Below are 17,776 nucleotides of genomic sequence, written 5' to 3'. Positions count from 1 at the left end.
TTTAACAACAAGAACATAGTTTGAATGTTTTCAAACTTGTTTGCAAACTAAATAGATCCTTCTAACTTAACTTTTAAAATACTTCAAGACCTGTAATATAACTTATGTATATGCTAATTTAACAAGGTAAAACTTGGTTTTTCAAAGTATAAGTATTTTTAGAAAAATGGTCATTAAATGATTTTGTTGTAACAAAAATGTTTAACTTCATATGTTTCACTAATGTTTCACTTATGCCGTATGATTTTGAATACAAACCAAGGTATTTACAGTTCATAGTCTTAAAGAAGAACTCGATCCAAGAAGATGGCAATTTGAATCAACGAAAACGGATTTGTAACGAAGAAACTATGACCGAAACAAAATTGGTTATCCTAGATCATTTCAACTACGGGATCAATTGGAAAAAAATGATATAAATCACATATTTCTAAGATAACATGATATTTTATATATATGTACTTATAATTCAATTTTATATGGTTCAGGATCACCCGTAAACAACACGAGAAGATTAATCATAAGATCCCATGATTGTACGCAATACGTCATTTGACAACACCGGTACTTTATGTACGCAACACGTCATTTGACAACACCGGTACCATGGGTCAAGATTAATCTCGACCAATACATATACGATGGGGTTTTATTTATTTCGTTGGGGGTTTTGTTTATTGCGGGTATATTAAACATCTAAAAATGAACCATTAAAAATTGAATTACTAACATCGGAATGCTAACTACGGACTAAGGAAATATTCAAAATATTAAAAGTATAACAAGTATATATATATATAACGTTTGTTTTAAAATGAAAACATATTGATATATTATATATGGATAGGTTCGTGATATCAACCGGAAGACCGAGTCAAAATATATATATCATCAAGACAAGAGTGAGTATATAGTCCCACTTTTAAACTCTAAATATTTCGGGATGAGAATACATGTATTTTATGTTTTACATTATGGACACAAGTAACTGAAAATTATATTCTACGTTGAGTTGTACCACTGGCATACTTCCCTGTAGCTTGGTAACTAATATTTACAGCGGTATTGTAAACGCGAATCCTGTTGATAGATCTATCGGGCCTGACAACCCCAATCGGACTGGACGACCAGTATTCAACGGTTGCACAGTACTTCGTTTTGTGACTACACTTGGTACGGTGTAGTAAGATTTCATATTAAAGGGAATATGCGACGTGAAAATGTTAAGTATGGTTACCAAGTGCTCAACCACTTAGAATATTTTTATTGAAATGTTTATATACGAAATCTTGTGGTCTATATATATATATTGCTGCGCACTAAACCTATATCTCACCAACTTTATGTTGACGTTTTTAAACATGTTTATTCTCAGGTGATAATTAAAGCTTCCGCTGCATTATGTTGAATCTAAGCAGGATCATGCGTACTCATATTTGTGTCAAAAATAAAACTGCATATCCGAGGACGTGTGTTGTAAAATATGCTAGAAATCGTGTTGTTATTATCATTTGTAAAGTTTGTAAGTCGAAGATTATCGTTAAACGATAATCATCTTTTTTTATTGTCTAAAGCTTGTAACAAAAATAATGGTTTGGTTTGTAATGTATAATATATGCAGTTTTCCTTTTTAAAAATGTCGCATATAGAGGTCAATACCTCGCAATGAAATCATACGTTATCTAACACGTTCTTATGGTTAAGGACGGGTTATGACATGTGGTATCAGAGCGTTGGTCTTAGCGAACCAGGTCTGCATTAGTGTGTCTAACCGAGAAGCCGTTAGGATACATTAGTAAGTCTGGACTTTGACCGGGTCTGATTTAAAAAAAAAAAACCATTGCTTATCACTGTTGGTTAAAATTTATATGTAAATATTATATAAGTACTAATGGGTTAGTTGTTGTGTGATAGATGTCGAGCTCAAAAATTGTTATCACAATCAACGACTCCGAATCAGAATCTTCAGATGGCGTTCCAGTCATTAACCTGTCCGATGACGAAAATGATATCCTTGGGGAAGACTCACAATTTCCGGATGAACCAACTATAGAAATATCGGAAAGTGAACCCGAGGAGGAAAGTGAACCCGAGGAGGAAAGTGAACCCGAGGAGGAAAGTGAACCCGAGGAAGAAATACAGGAAATTACAAAAGACGAGTTCGAACTAGGAAAGAAACGAAAGGCTAATGAATTAGAAAATTCAAATCCCGAGTTTAGTAAGGATGATGTGGCACCAATTCCACTCAACACTACCACCCCTATCCCCGCTATTCCTATTCGTTCTGTCCCGGCATCCAGTTCTTCAGTCCCACAGCCAAAATATAGGCAGACAGTTAGGATAAGCGTTAAGCAAATCTTTGTGTCTAAACGTCCTAGAAAATAGATCAAACGATGCGCTGCTGTGTCAAACCATGGAACCGAATAATGTTTTGTATAATATTAATAGTGTGGTTTGCTTAATGTTCGATGTAAGATAAGCATATGTAAAATATTGAAGTATGAAATGCAATAATTTTCCATGGTTAAGTATTATTTAGATTGTAGTAATTGATTCTGTACTAAGCTATTAAGTATGAACATTAACGGGTAGGTACTACCCAAGATATAATTATAAAACGCTAATAAGAAGAAAAGGCTTTTATAATAATACCTAGTTCATATTATTAATAAGCTATAAATGTACTATAAATACACACTACATCTATAATATTCCATGTGAATAATTATTTTCTTTCATTAGGAAATGGCGCGATTGAATCGAATGACGGAACAAGAACTCGAGGAACTCATCAACCAGCGAGTGAACGACAGAATGTTATGGGTTGAGGCTGCAAGAGCTGCTGCAGTTAATCCAAATCCTCGTGTAGGATGCTCCTACAAGACGTTTCAAGCTTGCAAGCCATCATCATTCAGTGGAACAGAAGGACCTATCGGTTTAACCCGATGGATAGAAAAGATGGAGACGGTGTTCAAAATCAGCGGTTGTGATGAAAAAGACATGACCAAGTTTGCATCGTGCACTTTACAAGATAGTGCACTCACATGGTGGAAGAATTATGTGAAGGCGGTAGGAGGAGATGTAGCTTATGATACTCCATGGGAAGAATTCAAAGCAATGATAATCACCGAGTATTGTCCAAGGAATGAGGTTATTAAGTTAGAAGATGAGTTACGAAGTTTGAAGGTGGTTGGTACTGAAATCACCAACTACAATCAGCGATTCATGGAACTGGTTTTACTATGTCCTGAATTGGTTCCAACCGAAGAACGGAAGATTGAAATGTACAAAGCTGGTTTGCCCAAAAAGGTCAAGGCAAATGTTACAGCATCGAAACCTAAGACAATTCATGAAGCTATAACCATGGCAAACGAGCTAATGGATCAGGTCATCATGGATAAGAAAGTATCCAATACTGATGTGAAGGTATCAGGTAACAAAAGAAAGTGGAATGGAAATTATGATCGAGGTAACCAACAACAATCTTTTAAGAAACAAGAAAACACGCAAGGTGCGGGTAGTGGTTTAAGCTTTGGTTATAAAGGACAAAATCCTTTATGCAACCGTTGTCACAAACATCATTTTGGTTACTGTAGTGTGTTGTGCACCAAATGCAATAGACAGGGACATCTTGCTGAAGATTGTAAGGCTCTCGTTACAAATGGCAACAAGACTCCTGCCACCAACGCAAATAGAACTGCTTTGGCTAACATTACTTGTTTTGGGTGTGGAAAACAAGGTCATTATAAGAGCCAGTGCCCGAATCAGAATGGCGGACCTGCACGTGGAAGAGCGTTTGTTATTAATGCTAGAGAGGCACGAGAAGACCCGGAACTTGTTACGGGTACGTTTATCATTAATAACTTATCAGCATCTATTTTATTTGATACTGGCGCCGATAGAAGTTACGTGTGTATAAATTTTTACACTAAATTGAATTGTTCATCATTACCTCTAGATGCTAAGTACTTGATTGAGTTAGCTAATGGTAAGCTAATTAAAGCCGATAAAATTTGTCGTGATTGTGAAATAAATCTAGCTGGAGAAACGTTTAAAATCGACTTAATACCCGTAGAATTAGGAGGTTTTGATGTAATAGTCGGCATGGACTGGATGTCCAAAATAGGAGCGGAAGTTGTTTGTGCCAAGAAGGCAATTCGTATTCCTGGTAAGGATAAAATACCAGTGATGATTTATGGAGAGAAGGGTAATTCAAAGCTAAAACTCATTAGCTGTTTGAAAGCCAAGAAGTGTTTAGAAAAGGGATGTTACGCTATTTTAGCACATGTTAATAAAGTCGAAAAGAAAGAAAAGTGCATCAACGACGTGCCTGTGGCAAGAGATTTTCCTGAAGTTTTTCCGGAAGAATTGCCGGGATTACCTCCATTTAGATCGGTAGAATTTCAAATAGATTTAGTACCAGGAGCTGCACCAGTGGCTCGTGCTCCATATAGACTTGCACCGTCCGAGTTAAAAGAACTTCAAAGTCAGTTAAAAGAATTACTGGACCGTGGATTCATACGACCGAGTACTTCACCGTGGGGAGCTCCAATTTTGTTTGTTAAGAAGAAAGATGGATCTTTTAGGATGTGTATAGACTATCGTGAATTAAATAAGTTAACTATCAAGAATCGGTATCCACTACCGAGAATTGATGACTTATTTGATCAATTGCAAGGATCATGTGTTTATTCAAAAATCGACTTAAGATCGGGCTATCATCAACTACGCGTCAAAGAAGAGGACATTCCGAAAACTGCTTTTCGGACACGTTATGGTCATTACGAATTTTTGGTTATGCCGTTTGGATTGACGAATGCGCCAGCTGTATTCATGGACCTCATGAATCGAGTTTGTAGTCCGTATTTAGATAAGTTTGTTATCGTTTTCATTGATGATATTCTTATCTATTCCAAGAGTGAGCAAGAGCATGAAGAGCATTTAAGGTTGATACTGGAGTTGTTGAGAAAAGAACAACTTTATGCTAAATTTTCTAAGTGTGCTTTCTGGTTGAAAGAAGTGCAATTTCTTGGTCACGTTGTTAATAGCGAAGGAATTCAGGTTGATCCAGCAAAAACTGAAGCTATTGAAAAATGGGAGACTCCTAAGACACCAATGCAGATACGCCAATTTTTGGGTTTAGCCGGTTATTATAGAAGGTTTATTCAAGATTTTTCTCGAATAGCTAAGCCGTTGACAGCATTAACGCAAAAAGGGAAGAAATACGAATGGACCTCGGAGCAGGAGAACGCATTTCAATTATTGAAGAAGAAGTTAACTACGGCGCCTATTTTATCGTTACCTGAAGGGAACGATGATTTTGAAATATATTGTGACGCTTCGCGACAAGGTTTTGGTTGTGTTCTTATGCAACGAAAGAAAGTTATTGCATTTGCATCCCGACAATTGAAGATTCACGAGCGAAATTATACGACGCATGATCTAGAACTGGGAGCAGTCGTGTTTGCATTGAAGATGTGGAGACACTACTTGTATGGGGTTAAATTCACTGTGTTTACTGATCATAAAAGCCTTCAACATATTTTTGATCAGAAACAATTGAACATGAGGCAACGTAGGTGGGTCGAGTTAATAAACGACTATGATTGTGAAATTCGTTATCATCCCGGAAAGGCGAACGTGGTGGCCGATGCTTTAAGCAGAAAGGAACGAGAACCAATTCGAGTTCGAGCAATGAATATAAAAATTCGCCTAAATCTCAACTCACAAATCAAAGAAGTTCAACGAGAAGCACTTACTAAAGAAAATAAAGGAAATGAAATAATGAAGAAGTATGAGAAGCAACTCGTTATGCGGGAAGATGGAATTCGATATTTTGCAAATCGTATTTGGGTACCGAAGTTGGGTGGATTAAGGAAGTTGATATTGAACGAGGCACATAAGACAAGATATTCGATACATCCTGGAGTTGGAAAGATGTACCAAGATCTTAAGACGCATTATTGGTGGCCTAATTTAAAAACAGACGTTGCAACATATGTTGGGGAGTGTTTAACTTGTTCCAAGGTTAAAGCAGAACACCAGAAGCCGTCAGGGTTACTTCAACAACCAGAAATCCCAGAATGGAAATGGGATGGTATTACCATGGATTTCATCACGAAGTTACCAAAGACTGCCTGGGGATACGACACCATTTGGGTGATTGTTGATCGTCTCACCAAGTCTGCACATTTCTTGCCTATAAAGGAAACGGATAGAATGGAGAAACTATTACGATTGTATATAAAGGAAGTTGTTTCAAGGCATGGAATACCTATTTCCATTATATCCGATCGTGATAGTAGATTTACCTCCAAATTCTGGCAATCACTACAGGAGGCACTAGGAACTCGGTTGGATATGAGTACCGCATATCATCCACAAACCGATGGACAGAGTGAGAGAACGATTCAGACTCTCGAAGACATGCTCAGGGCATGTGTGATCGATTTTGGAAACGGATGGGATAAATATCTACCGTTAGCAGAATTCTCGTATAATAATAGTTATCATGCGAGCATTGGAGCTGCGCCATTCGAAGCATTGTACGGAAGGAAGTGTAAATCTCCTATCTGTTGGAATGAAGTAGGAGATCGACATTTAACTGGTCCCGAGATCATACACGAAACGACCGAGAAGATAGTACAAATCAAGGAGAGATTGAAAACATCCCGTAGTCGCCAAAAGAGCTACGCCGATGTCCGAAGGAAACCATTAGAGTTTCAGGTTGGGGACATGGTTATGCTAAAGGTGTCACCTTGGAAAGGTGTAATACGTTTCGGCAAAAGGGGTAAACTAAACCCAAGGTACGTAGGCCCGTTCAAGATCATCGAACGCATTGGACCGGTAGCTTATCGACTCGAGTTACCGCAACAACTCGCCGGAGTACATAATACCTTTCACGTCTCAAACCTTAAGAAGTGTCTTGCAAAGGAAGACCTCACCATTCCTCTTGAAGAAATCCATGTCGACGAGAAACTACAATTCGTCGAAGAACCAATTGAAATCATGGACCGTGAAGTTAAACAGCTCAAACAGAGCAATATACCGATTGTTAAGGTTCGTTGGAATGCTAGAAGAGGTCCCGAGTTTACTTGGGAACGAGAGGATCAGATGAAACGAAAGTATCCGCATTTGTTTCTCGATGACGCAAAATAGGTACAATTTTAAAATTTCGGGACGAAATTTATTTAACGGGGAGGTAATGTAACGACCCGCACTTTTTCGATCATTCTATACTTATAAGATTAATATTTACATAAATTAAACCTTGCCAACATGATAAGCAATCCAAATTGTCGAGACTGATATTTCCGAAAAGAGTTTTACACAACGTTTGACCGTCTAGTTTGACCGATGATATCACGAACTATACAATATATGATAATTATACGTTTGTGTATATAAATGTATATATACATATTTAACATGATTAATAAATGTTTTAATATCTCATTTTGTATTAATAACAACAAGTTATATGTGTATTTTGAAACTACTAACTTAAGTTTTCAAAACAATAACTATACGTAACGTTATTTGACATAAATACTTAAGACTTATAATGTTATACATATATTGTATAAGTAATGTATTTAATTACTTTTAAAGAACTTAAATACATAAAACCATATAAGTGTATTCACAAAAGATAACTATATTTGAATCCTCATTTCATTTTTCACAAAATTTCTATACGTATACCTAGAGTATTTGTACTCGTATCATACCTAGCTCCTATACGTATTTACTAATAGTAAATACACATCAAAATCACCACCTAACCAGCCATTATTCATGCCCTTAGAGCTAGGTAATTACTTTTGGATGATTACTTGACTAATTATACAAGAAAACAACTAAAACTTTTGTCCTTGTACACCATCAAAAACGCCACCATCACCACCTTAAATACTTCCATTCATTTCCCATTTTTGATTCACTTTCACTTCAATTATCTTAGCAAAAACACACACTCTTTCAAGAACTCTAAACTCCATAACACTTCAGCAACTTACCAAGAAGATCTAGCTTCAAAAACCATACTAAAACACCATAAGAAAACCATACAAAAACACTTCAAGAAAACCCTCCAAGAACACCAACTTACTTCCAAACTTTCATCCACTTCTATCACCCTTTTGATTCTAGCTTCTTACTCCTCTTTTACAGCAAACTTATCCAAGGAACTTGAGGTAGAATCTATATTCATAACCTTATTCGATTCATATATATATAGCTATCTTATTTTGTGGTACAAAAGTTTAACAACAAGAACATAGTTTGAATGTTTTCAAACTTGTTTGCAAACTAAATAGATCCTTCTAACTTAACTTTTAAAATACTTCAAGACCTGTAATATAACTTATGTATATGCTAATTTAACAAGGTAAAACTTGGTTTTTCAAAGTATAAGTATTTTTAGAAAAATGGTCATTAAATGATTTTGTTGTAACAAAAATGTTTAACTTCATATGTTTCACTAATGTTTCACTTATGCCGTATGATTTTGAATACAAACCAAGGTATTTACAGTTCATAGTCTTAAAGAAGAACTCGATCCAAGAAGATGGCAATTTGAATCAACGAAAACGGATTTGTAACGAAGAAACTATGACCGAAACAAAATTGGTTATCCTAGATCATTTCAACTACGGGATCAATTGGAAAAAAATGATATAAATCACATATTTCTAAGATAACATGATATTTTATATATATGTACTTATAATTCAATTTTATATGGTTCAGGATCACCCGTAAACAACACGAGAAGATTAATCATAAGATCCCATGATTGTACGCAATACGTCATTTGACAACACCGGTACTTTATGTACGCAACACGTCATTTGACAACACCGGTACCATGGGTCAAGATTAATCTCGACCAATACATATACGATGGGGTTTTATTTATTTCGTTGGGGGTTTTGTTTATTGCGGGTATATTAAACATCTAAAAATGAACCATTAAAAATTGAATTACTAACATCGGAATGCTAACTACGGACTAAGGAAATATTCAAAATATTAAAAGTATAACAAGTATATATATATATAACGTTTGTTTTAAAATGAAAACATATTGATATATTATATATGGATAGGTTCGTGATATCAACCGGAAGACCGAGTCAAAATATATATATCATCAAGACAAGAGTGAGTATATAGTCCCACTTTTAAACTCTAAATATTTCGGGATGAGAATACATGTATTTTATGTTTTACATTATGGACACAAGTAACTGAAAATTATATTCTACGTTGAGTTGTACCACTGGCATACTTCCCTGTAGCTTGGTAACTAATATTTACAGCGGTATTGTAAACGCGAATCCTGTTGATAGATCTATCGGGCCTGACAACCCCAATCGGACTGGACGACCAGTATTCAACGGTTGCACAGTACTTCGTTTTGTGACTACACTTGGTACGGTGTAGTAAGATTTCATATTAAAGGGAATATGCGACGTGAAAATGTTAAGTATGGTTACCAAGTGCTCAACCACTTAGAATATTTTTATTGAAATGTTTATATACGAAATCTTGTGGTCTATATATATATATTGCTGCGCACTAAACCTATATCTCACCAACTTTATGTTGACGTTTTTAAACATGTTTATTCTCAGGTGATAATTAAAGCTTCCGCTGCATTATGTTGAATCTAAGCAGGATCATGCGTACTCATATTTGTGTCAAAAATAAAACTGCATATCCGAGGACGTGTGTTGTAAAATATGCTAGAAATCGTGTTGTTATTATCATTTGTAAAGTTTGTAAGTCGAAGATTATCGTTAAACGATAATCATCTTTTTTTATTGTCTAAAGCTTGTAACAAAAATAATGGTTTGGTTTGTAATGTATAATATATGCAGTTTTCCTTTTTAAAAATGTCGCATATAGAGGTCAATACCTCGCAATGAAATCATACGTTATCTAACACGTTCTTATGGTTAAGGACGGGTTATGACATTGCTCATCATATTAACTGTGATATTAGTGGTGGTTATGATATGGTTGGTCCTACTAATGTAGATTACAAAAACTTTAGGCGCGATTTGCTAAGGCATATTGGTGAAACTGATGCTCAAATTGTCATTGAAAATCTGCTAAGAAAGAAGGAGGTTTTACCTGATTTTACTTGTGAGTATAGATGTGATGAAGAAGGTTGTTTAACTAATGTTTTTTGGGCTGATCAGTTGTCTAAAATGAATTACAAAGAATTTGGTGACATTGTTTCATTTGATGCAACATATGGTACCAATAGGTATTTTTTATGTGACATTGTTTTGTTTAACATTCATTAGTTGCATGTTAGCTCTTAATGTTGTTTTTTTAATTGGTTTTCTTTTTCAGGTACAATATGAGATTTGTTCCTATCACTGGTATTGATAATCACAAGAAGCTTGTTATATTTGGTGCTGCATTGCTACCGCGTGAAACTATTGATTCGTACAAATGGTTTATTGACTGTTTTTTAAAAACTTTCTCTACTGAACCTGGTTTGGTTACTACTGATCAAGACCCTGCAGTGTTGGAAGCGGTAGCTGAGAAGTTTAAAACTGCAAAACACAGATTATGTATGTAGCACATCAGTCAGAAGTTAAAGGATAAGGTACCTTAATTTTTTCTTTTTGTTATCATTCATTTGATGCATTTTAATTTTGTTTGCTTAAAGAACATGTAACTTTTTATGTACTTTTTTTTTATCATTCATCTGTTGTTTTTTAAATTTTCTTAAATAAAATGGTAACTTTTTATTATTTTTTTTTGTTATCATTGATGTGTTGTTTTTTAATAACCATTTGTTTTTTTTATCACTAAGTTATTTGTTTTTTGATAATTTTCATATGATGTATCTTAATTTTTCTTTTTTGTTAAATGTGTTTTTTTTCAGGTTGGTTATGTTTTATATAATAATAAAGCTTTCCGCAAACGTATGAATTACATATTTTGGAACAAAGAAATGTCTGTATCATCTTTTGAAAGAAATTGGAAGTCGTTAATTGAAGATTTTGAGTTAGATGGTGCAAAGTGGTTTGACGATATGTATGCAATCAAGAAGATGTGGATTCCTTGCTTTTTTAGAGATGTACCAATGAATGGCTTAATGCGAACATCCTCATTATCTGAAAGTGAGAATTCGTTTTTCTCTAAATCCAAAAATAAGCATTCAAATTTATATGATTTATTTTCTAGATTTGATGCTGCCATGGATAAGCAGCGTCATAATACAAGATTGATAGATTCTCAAATGGAAAGCAGATCTATTAAGTGTAGAACTGTTAAGCCGATTGAGCTTCAAGCAATAGATGTGTACACTCCTACCTTTTTTTTGTTAGTTCAAGATGAAATTTTTCAATCTGATAAAATGTGTTCTCAAATAAGTTGTGTTGCTGATGGTGATGATGAATTTAAGAAGATTTGTGAAGTTCAGGAAAAGTTCATTCCTCCTCGTAAGAAATTGATTTACAAGGTTAGTTTTTTCTTTTTTCTGTTTGTTTTTGTTATTTATGTCCCTTTTTTACAATGAAGATTTTGGTGTTTTTTATTTTTATTTTTTGCCTCAGATTTCTTTTCATTCTGGGTCTGGTGAAGCACATTGTTCGTGTCTGTTGTTCAACCGTGAGGGCCGTTTGTGTCGTCACATATTTCATGTTTATGAAATTAATGACATTTTCAAAATTCCTAAACAACATATATTGAGGAGGTGGACTAGAGATGCATCTGAATCTTTGAATGTTATTTTTGCTAGTGTTAATTACCATTCTGATGCCTACTTGATTACCAAACATCTTTTCAATACTTTTAGGAGAGTTGTTTCTAATTGTAAGAATGACCAAGAAATACTCCAGCTTTTTAGTGATAAGTTTGATGGCTTTGTTAAAGAATTTGCACCTTCCATCCTTGACCAACATTCTTCAGTTACAAAGGTTCAACAAATTGAGAATGTTTTGGGATTTTCAAAGCCAAGTAATGTAAAGGTTCATGCTCCAGTTGTCGTTCCAAACAAAGGTCAAAGCATCAGTAAAAGGTATAAAAGTGCTCGAGAAGAGGCTGCAAGTAAATCGTCTGTAAATAGGAGAAAGTGTCAACTTTGTAAAGAGATTGGTCATAATGTTCGTACTTGCACAACAGACCTTGATTCAGAGTTTACTGATTCCGAGGATGATGACGAAGATGTTTATTCAGACTAAGGCGAAGACAATGATCATTAAGCACATTTTTTTTTACATGTTATGTGAGTTTAATATGTTGATGATTAAAAGAACTATTTTTTTTTTTACTTAGACTTTGAGTTTTATCAATAATTCTGAATATTTTTTTATATCATTCAGTTTAATACATATTAACGTTCCTTTTTTTTTTAAGTTTTTTATTTTTATTTTTTTATTTTTTGGTTTTTATTAGTGACATGTTGTTATGTATATACTTTTTTCTCCAGATTTTTCTATAAATGTTTTTGTATATAGTTAACGTACAATAACATACATTACATGCATTTATATATATATATATATATATATATATATATATATATATATATATATATATATATATATATATATATATATATATATATATATATATATATATACATTTTTGTGTGTAAAAATCCATTTGTCACGTGCAATTTACATTAATAAACATCATATGTATCTTAATATGTTTTTTAACTAATAATTATTTTTAAAATATTTACATTATAATAACATACCTTACATGCATTTGTATTTTTTTACTATGTATCTTACATCATATGTATCTTAATGGTTTTTTAACCAATAATGATTTTTAAAAATTAGCATTTTTGTTTATCTATCAAACAAATTTTTATATAACACTTCCAAAATTCATACATCACGTATGTTTTATACTACTTTGTTTAATGAATTTCAACTTTTTTCATGCATCAGGTACATTTACATACATTCATACTAGTTGTTTCAGATTATATGAATCACAAAACATTGTTTCCTTTTTCATCAATTCATTCCTTCTTAAAACAGTCAAATTTTCATTTCTGAGGCCTTGACTCTCCCTTCTCTTAGCTTTTTCATATTTGTTTTTTCATCATGATTTTTTTCGTACTCTTTTCTTCTCGCCTCCAAATCAGGCCAATATGTATTTTCTGTATCGCTCAATATCTTCACTCCGTATTTTAATCGCAGTTCATTTAAACACTTAATCTGTATTTCCTCGTCTGTTGGTAGCTCACTGTTCCATGGATATTCACCTTTGTATGTTTCCATGTGACACATTAAGAAAACTTGGCAGTCAACCTTATTGTCATTTGTTCTCCAGGCCATTTCTAGCTCGGTTGTAATACCTGATCCAATCTTTTCAGCTGCTTTCTTATTACCTTTCTTTTCTAGGTATCCTTTCAACATGGTCACCTAAGTCAACATTGACGTATTAGTTATATAGGTTTTACAATATGTACTTACATAAATAGTACTTACAAATCTCTTTGGAACATCTCCATATTTTGTCTTCAAGTTTTCTTTTTTTGCTGAATTGTTGATAATCTCCAGAACACCAGTGTTAAGATTGAAGCACAACAGGTAAAAGTGATTCGATTTGCATACCGGGAACATCGATTTATCATGTCAGTATGTTTTTATAATAAAAATAAGTAGCACTTGTATATATTTTTATATATATAACATATACCGTACTTGTTTCATTTCTTACCAGATCATATCCTCTCATATCCTCATTCAGTTTTCTGTTCTTCAGATAACCCTCCACATTTGTGTTGAAATCATCTTTATGTATGTTGAGTATTCTGTTATGTTTCAGATAATAGGGTGCCTATATTTTTTTAGGAATTATGTTAGATAGCATTCAGTTTTCTTTTCATCAATAAATTTTTTATGTATATATTCAATTTATTAATTTTTCTTACCACTATACATGTTGGCATGAACAATCATTTTTTGGTGTTTGTCCCAGCTTGTTTCTCTTGCCTGTTTAGAATTCCTGCCCATATGTCTATCACAATTGCTTCCACGTACACTTGGTGCATTAAGCTTGCTATTGCTTCATCTGTTATCATCTCTCCATTATTGTTATAGTAAACAAACGACCTGTAAATTGTATATAATATATTATAATTTGATATTTGTTGTCTAATAATAAATAAATATGATATGAGTTATTCATCATATTACCCTTCTTTTTCTCCAAAGCTCATGAAGTATCTTGCAACAGTTAACATTCCTCTCTCAACTTTTTTTATGATTTCAACCTCCATTTTATTAAAAGGTGATCTGTATACAGCTGGTAATCGTATTGTTATTTTTTCTCTTTTTTCTCCTTTATTTTCTTCATCTTCTTTTTTCCCTTCTTTGACAACTCCTTCTTCTCCAATTTTTTCCCCCTACTCTGCCTATATTTGTGTCTATTGCACTTGAAAATAAACTATCATTCTTCAGATCTCCCAAAATATTTGCAATCACTTCGTTTGTATTTTCTTCATCATCATCAATTGTTTTATCATTAAAATCTTCATCCATCTTAGTCTCAGTTTCAACATTCACACTTTTTTCTTTCTCAATTTTTTCAACCAAATTTTTTGCTTTTTTAGTCTCCATTCCATTCATGTCTATTGACTCTCCTGAAACATTTGGCATTCCTTCTTTTGTTGCTGCTTTTTCTTCATCACCACTTGTTTTTTGAAACAAAGTTTCCACTACTTCACTATTTAATGACACATTCACACATATTAGTGTATGCTGCTGTTCAACTATTGTTTGCATTTTTTTCATTAAAATCTTTTATAATTTCTGTTTCCATTTCCACATTCACACTTCTTTCTTTCAGATTTTTTTCAACCAAATTTTTTTCTTTCTCAGTTTCTATTTCAACTATCCTGATTAACTCTTTGGAAACATTTTCCATCACTTCTTCTCGTGCTGCTTCTTCTTCATCACAACTTTTATCTTGCATTTCATCATTCTCCGTTCCAGCACCCACACCATGATTTTCCATTTCCACACTCACATTCTTTTTCGTCTCCTCTATTTCTAACGAGTCTTCCACTCCATTTGTATTCATTCCAATATTCACATCCTGTTTTGTGTTGTTTCCTTCTCTCATTCTTTCATTTGAATTTAAATCTCCCTCAATTGCAACACTTACGTCATTATTTGTCTTTTCAAATATAATCTCTTATTCATTTTTATCCAATTCAATATTCACTTTCTGTATATTTTTCTCCTTTTCATTCAAATTTTCAACTACCACATCCTCCATTGTAACATGCATCTCATCAGTTTGCTTTTCTTTCACGCTTTCGACAATATGACTCTCCATTTCCACATTCATATTGTTTGTCATCTCCATTTTTTCAAACAAACCTTCCATTTCATTTATATTCATTTCAACGTTTACATCTTTTTTCTTGTTGTTCTCTTCTCTCAGTCTTTCATTTAAATCTTCATCAATCCCAACACTTACCTCATTATTTGGCTTATCTAATTCCATATTCACTTTCTGGTTCAGTTTCCTCCTTTTCACTCAAATTTTCAACTACAACACCCTCCATTGTAACATTCACCTCATCAGTTTGTTTTCTGTTCAAACTTTTGACAATTTGACTATCCATTTCCACATTCACATTGTTTGTCATCTCCTCTTTTTCAAACAAACTTTCCACTCCATCTGTATCCATTTCAACATTCACATCTTCTCCCTCATTCTCTCTCACGGTGTTTACTCTGTTTATTCCTTCAATCTCATAATCTAAATTAAATTCTACTCCAGAATATTCTTTGTAGCTACTACATCTTCCTTCAGTTACAATCAAATCCAAATGAGTCCTTTCCTCAGACGATGTTGAATTCATACTGTGACGACCCGGAAAATTTCGACTAATTTTAAACCAAACTCTCGATACGATTTAATATTTTTGACACGATAGGCAGAGTCTGTAATATTGAGTCTCAAAAATTTTGAACTGTTTCATATGTTCAATTGACCTTCGACCATTCCCGGCGATTCACGAACAATTACTTGTAAATAGATACGTATATATATATATATATATATATATATATATATATATATATATATATATATATATATATATATATATATATATATATATATATATATATAAAATAATTTGAAATATATTATATTAGAATTAACTACATAAAAAAAACAATATATAATAATTATTATTTAAAACATATCTATATATATAAATAAAGTATATTGAATAAATTTATATAATTTCGAATTCATTTAGTAAATGATAGAAGCACTCGTTAACATTCAATGATTATTTAGACAAATTAAATTCCAACTTATGTGATCTTAAAAATAAACGGTGATATGAAAATAAGTTATATCAATTTTAGCTTTATCAAATATATATTTAGAATCTATTTGATTAATTTTAAAAATATTTAATTTTGAGTTGGGATCGAGCTCAAATGACAGGTCAATTTTAATGGTTGATATTAAACAAATAAAATGTGAGCTTGTGAGTGTATTAAAATAAATAGAAGAACCTTTTTGATCACATAACTGAAATAAATAAAGGAAATTAATGTAAGAAATTGGGATTTTCTGAACACTTCTATTCGCCACTGATTTATCACGGGGCACGATTTAGCACTCCGTGGGAAACTATCTGTAGAATCAGAGATAGATATTTTAAACTTTTCATTTACTCCACGTTTCAATCTCATCTCAATTGTTATAGATATTCTAGTTTTATTATTATTATTATTATATTATTATTATTATTAGTATTATTGTTTTTGCTTTATGTGATTGAAATCACATCACCCACTTTCTTTGTAAATGATTCTTAATATCATGTTCAAAAGTCCAACATACACAAAAGTACATTCACGGGTGTTATATTGTGTTAAATTGAATTATGAAATGCTGTTGCCTTTGTTTTCATCATCTTCAATTATGATATATATACACTCATACATACAAAAGCAATTCACTTTCCCTATTATTTTTCTAGTAACCGAGAACCACAAGCATCCTTCTCTTCATCTCATTTGGCGGCCACCACCATAGTAAATCATCCTCCACCGATCACCTCAACCGCCGGTTCACAATCCAAGAATAACCGGCCACCACCACCGAGAACAATCACCATGAACAACCACGGTCTCTCTCTCATTCTCTCTCTCTTATTTTTTTTTCTTTTTTTTGAAACCCATTTGTTATCCGTCATGCACCACCGTCAACCAATGAACATCACAACCACTTTCACCACCGTAGTAATATCACCACCACTAACCACCATCATGAATATCACCGGAACCACCATCATTTTTTTTATCAAAACCCACAACAAACCATCTCCACGCCATCATTAACCCCCAATATGAATCAGGTTCAAAATCACTTTCATCTATTCTATCTATCTACTCTAAATTTCTAACTATATATATATATATATATATATATATATATATATATATATATATATATATATATATATATATATATATACATACACTTACATATGGATATATAGATATACTTATCACCTCTACTCGCATTTGTTTCTACTTCCATTCGAACTACAACCACCATCATCATCAAAGAACCCCAAAACTCATTTACAAATTGTTGCTACTACTCGACTTTTATCCATCAATATCAAGATCGAATAAACCACAAACCATGATCACCCTCAACCTTAATCGGCCACCCTCACCAACACAACGGACACCACCACCATAAACACCATCATTTTTTCCCCTGTTTTATCACTGTTTCTACTCGACAA

The 17,776-nt window shown here is 33.1% G+C and overlaps 1 protein-coding gene across 1 annotated transcript; it reads left to right on the top strand.

Moving 5' to 3' along the window:
- The first annotated feature begins 10,975 nt into the window (after positions 1 to 10,975).
- On the top strand, positions 10,976 to 12,206 carry LOC139849734 (protein FAR1-RELATED SEQUENCE 5-like). Its single transcript, XM_071839361.1, has 2 exons — positions 10,976 to 11,485; positions 11,580 to 12,206. Exons 1-2 carry the CDS (start codon positions 10,976 to 10,978, stop codon positions 12,204 to 12,206), a joined length of 1,137 nt encoding a protein of 378 aa, XP_071695462.1.
- The last annotated feature ends 5,570 nt before the right edge of the window (positions 12,207 to 17,776 follow it).

The sequence above is a fragment of the Rutidosis leptorrhynchoides genome, chromosome 5, assembly GCF_046630445.1.
Source record: "Rutidosis leptorrhynchoides isolate AG116_Rl617_1_P2 chromosome 5, CSIRO_AGI_Rlap_v1, whole genome shotgun sequence".
In the NCBI taxonomy this organism is placed as follows: Eukaryota; Viridiplantae; Streptophyta; class Magnoliopsida; order Asterales; family Asteraceae; genus Rutidosis; species Rutidosis leptorrhynchoides.
The sequence above is the reverse complement of the archived record's forward strand: the minus strand, read 5'-3'. Positions and strand labels throughout refer to the sequence as shown.

What these genes read in the sequence shown, in the direction of transcription:
- LOC139849734 (XM_071839361.1), top strand. Translation starts at nt 10,976, where the DNA reads ATGTCTGTATCATCTTTTGAAAGAAATTGGAAGTCGTTAATTGAAGAT. An exon ending in GTAAGAAATTGATTTACAAG is followed by an intron (nt 11,486 to 11,579) that starts GTTAGTTTTTTC and finishes TTTTTGCCTCAG; the next exon opens with ATTTCTTTTCATTCTGGGTC.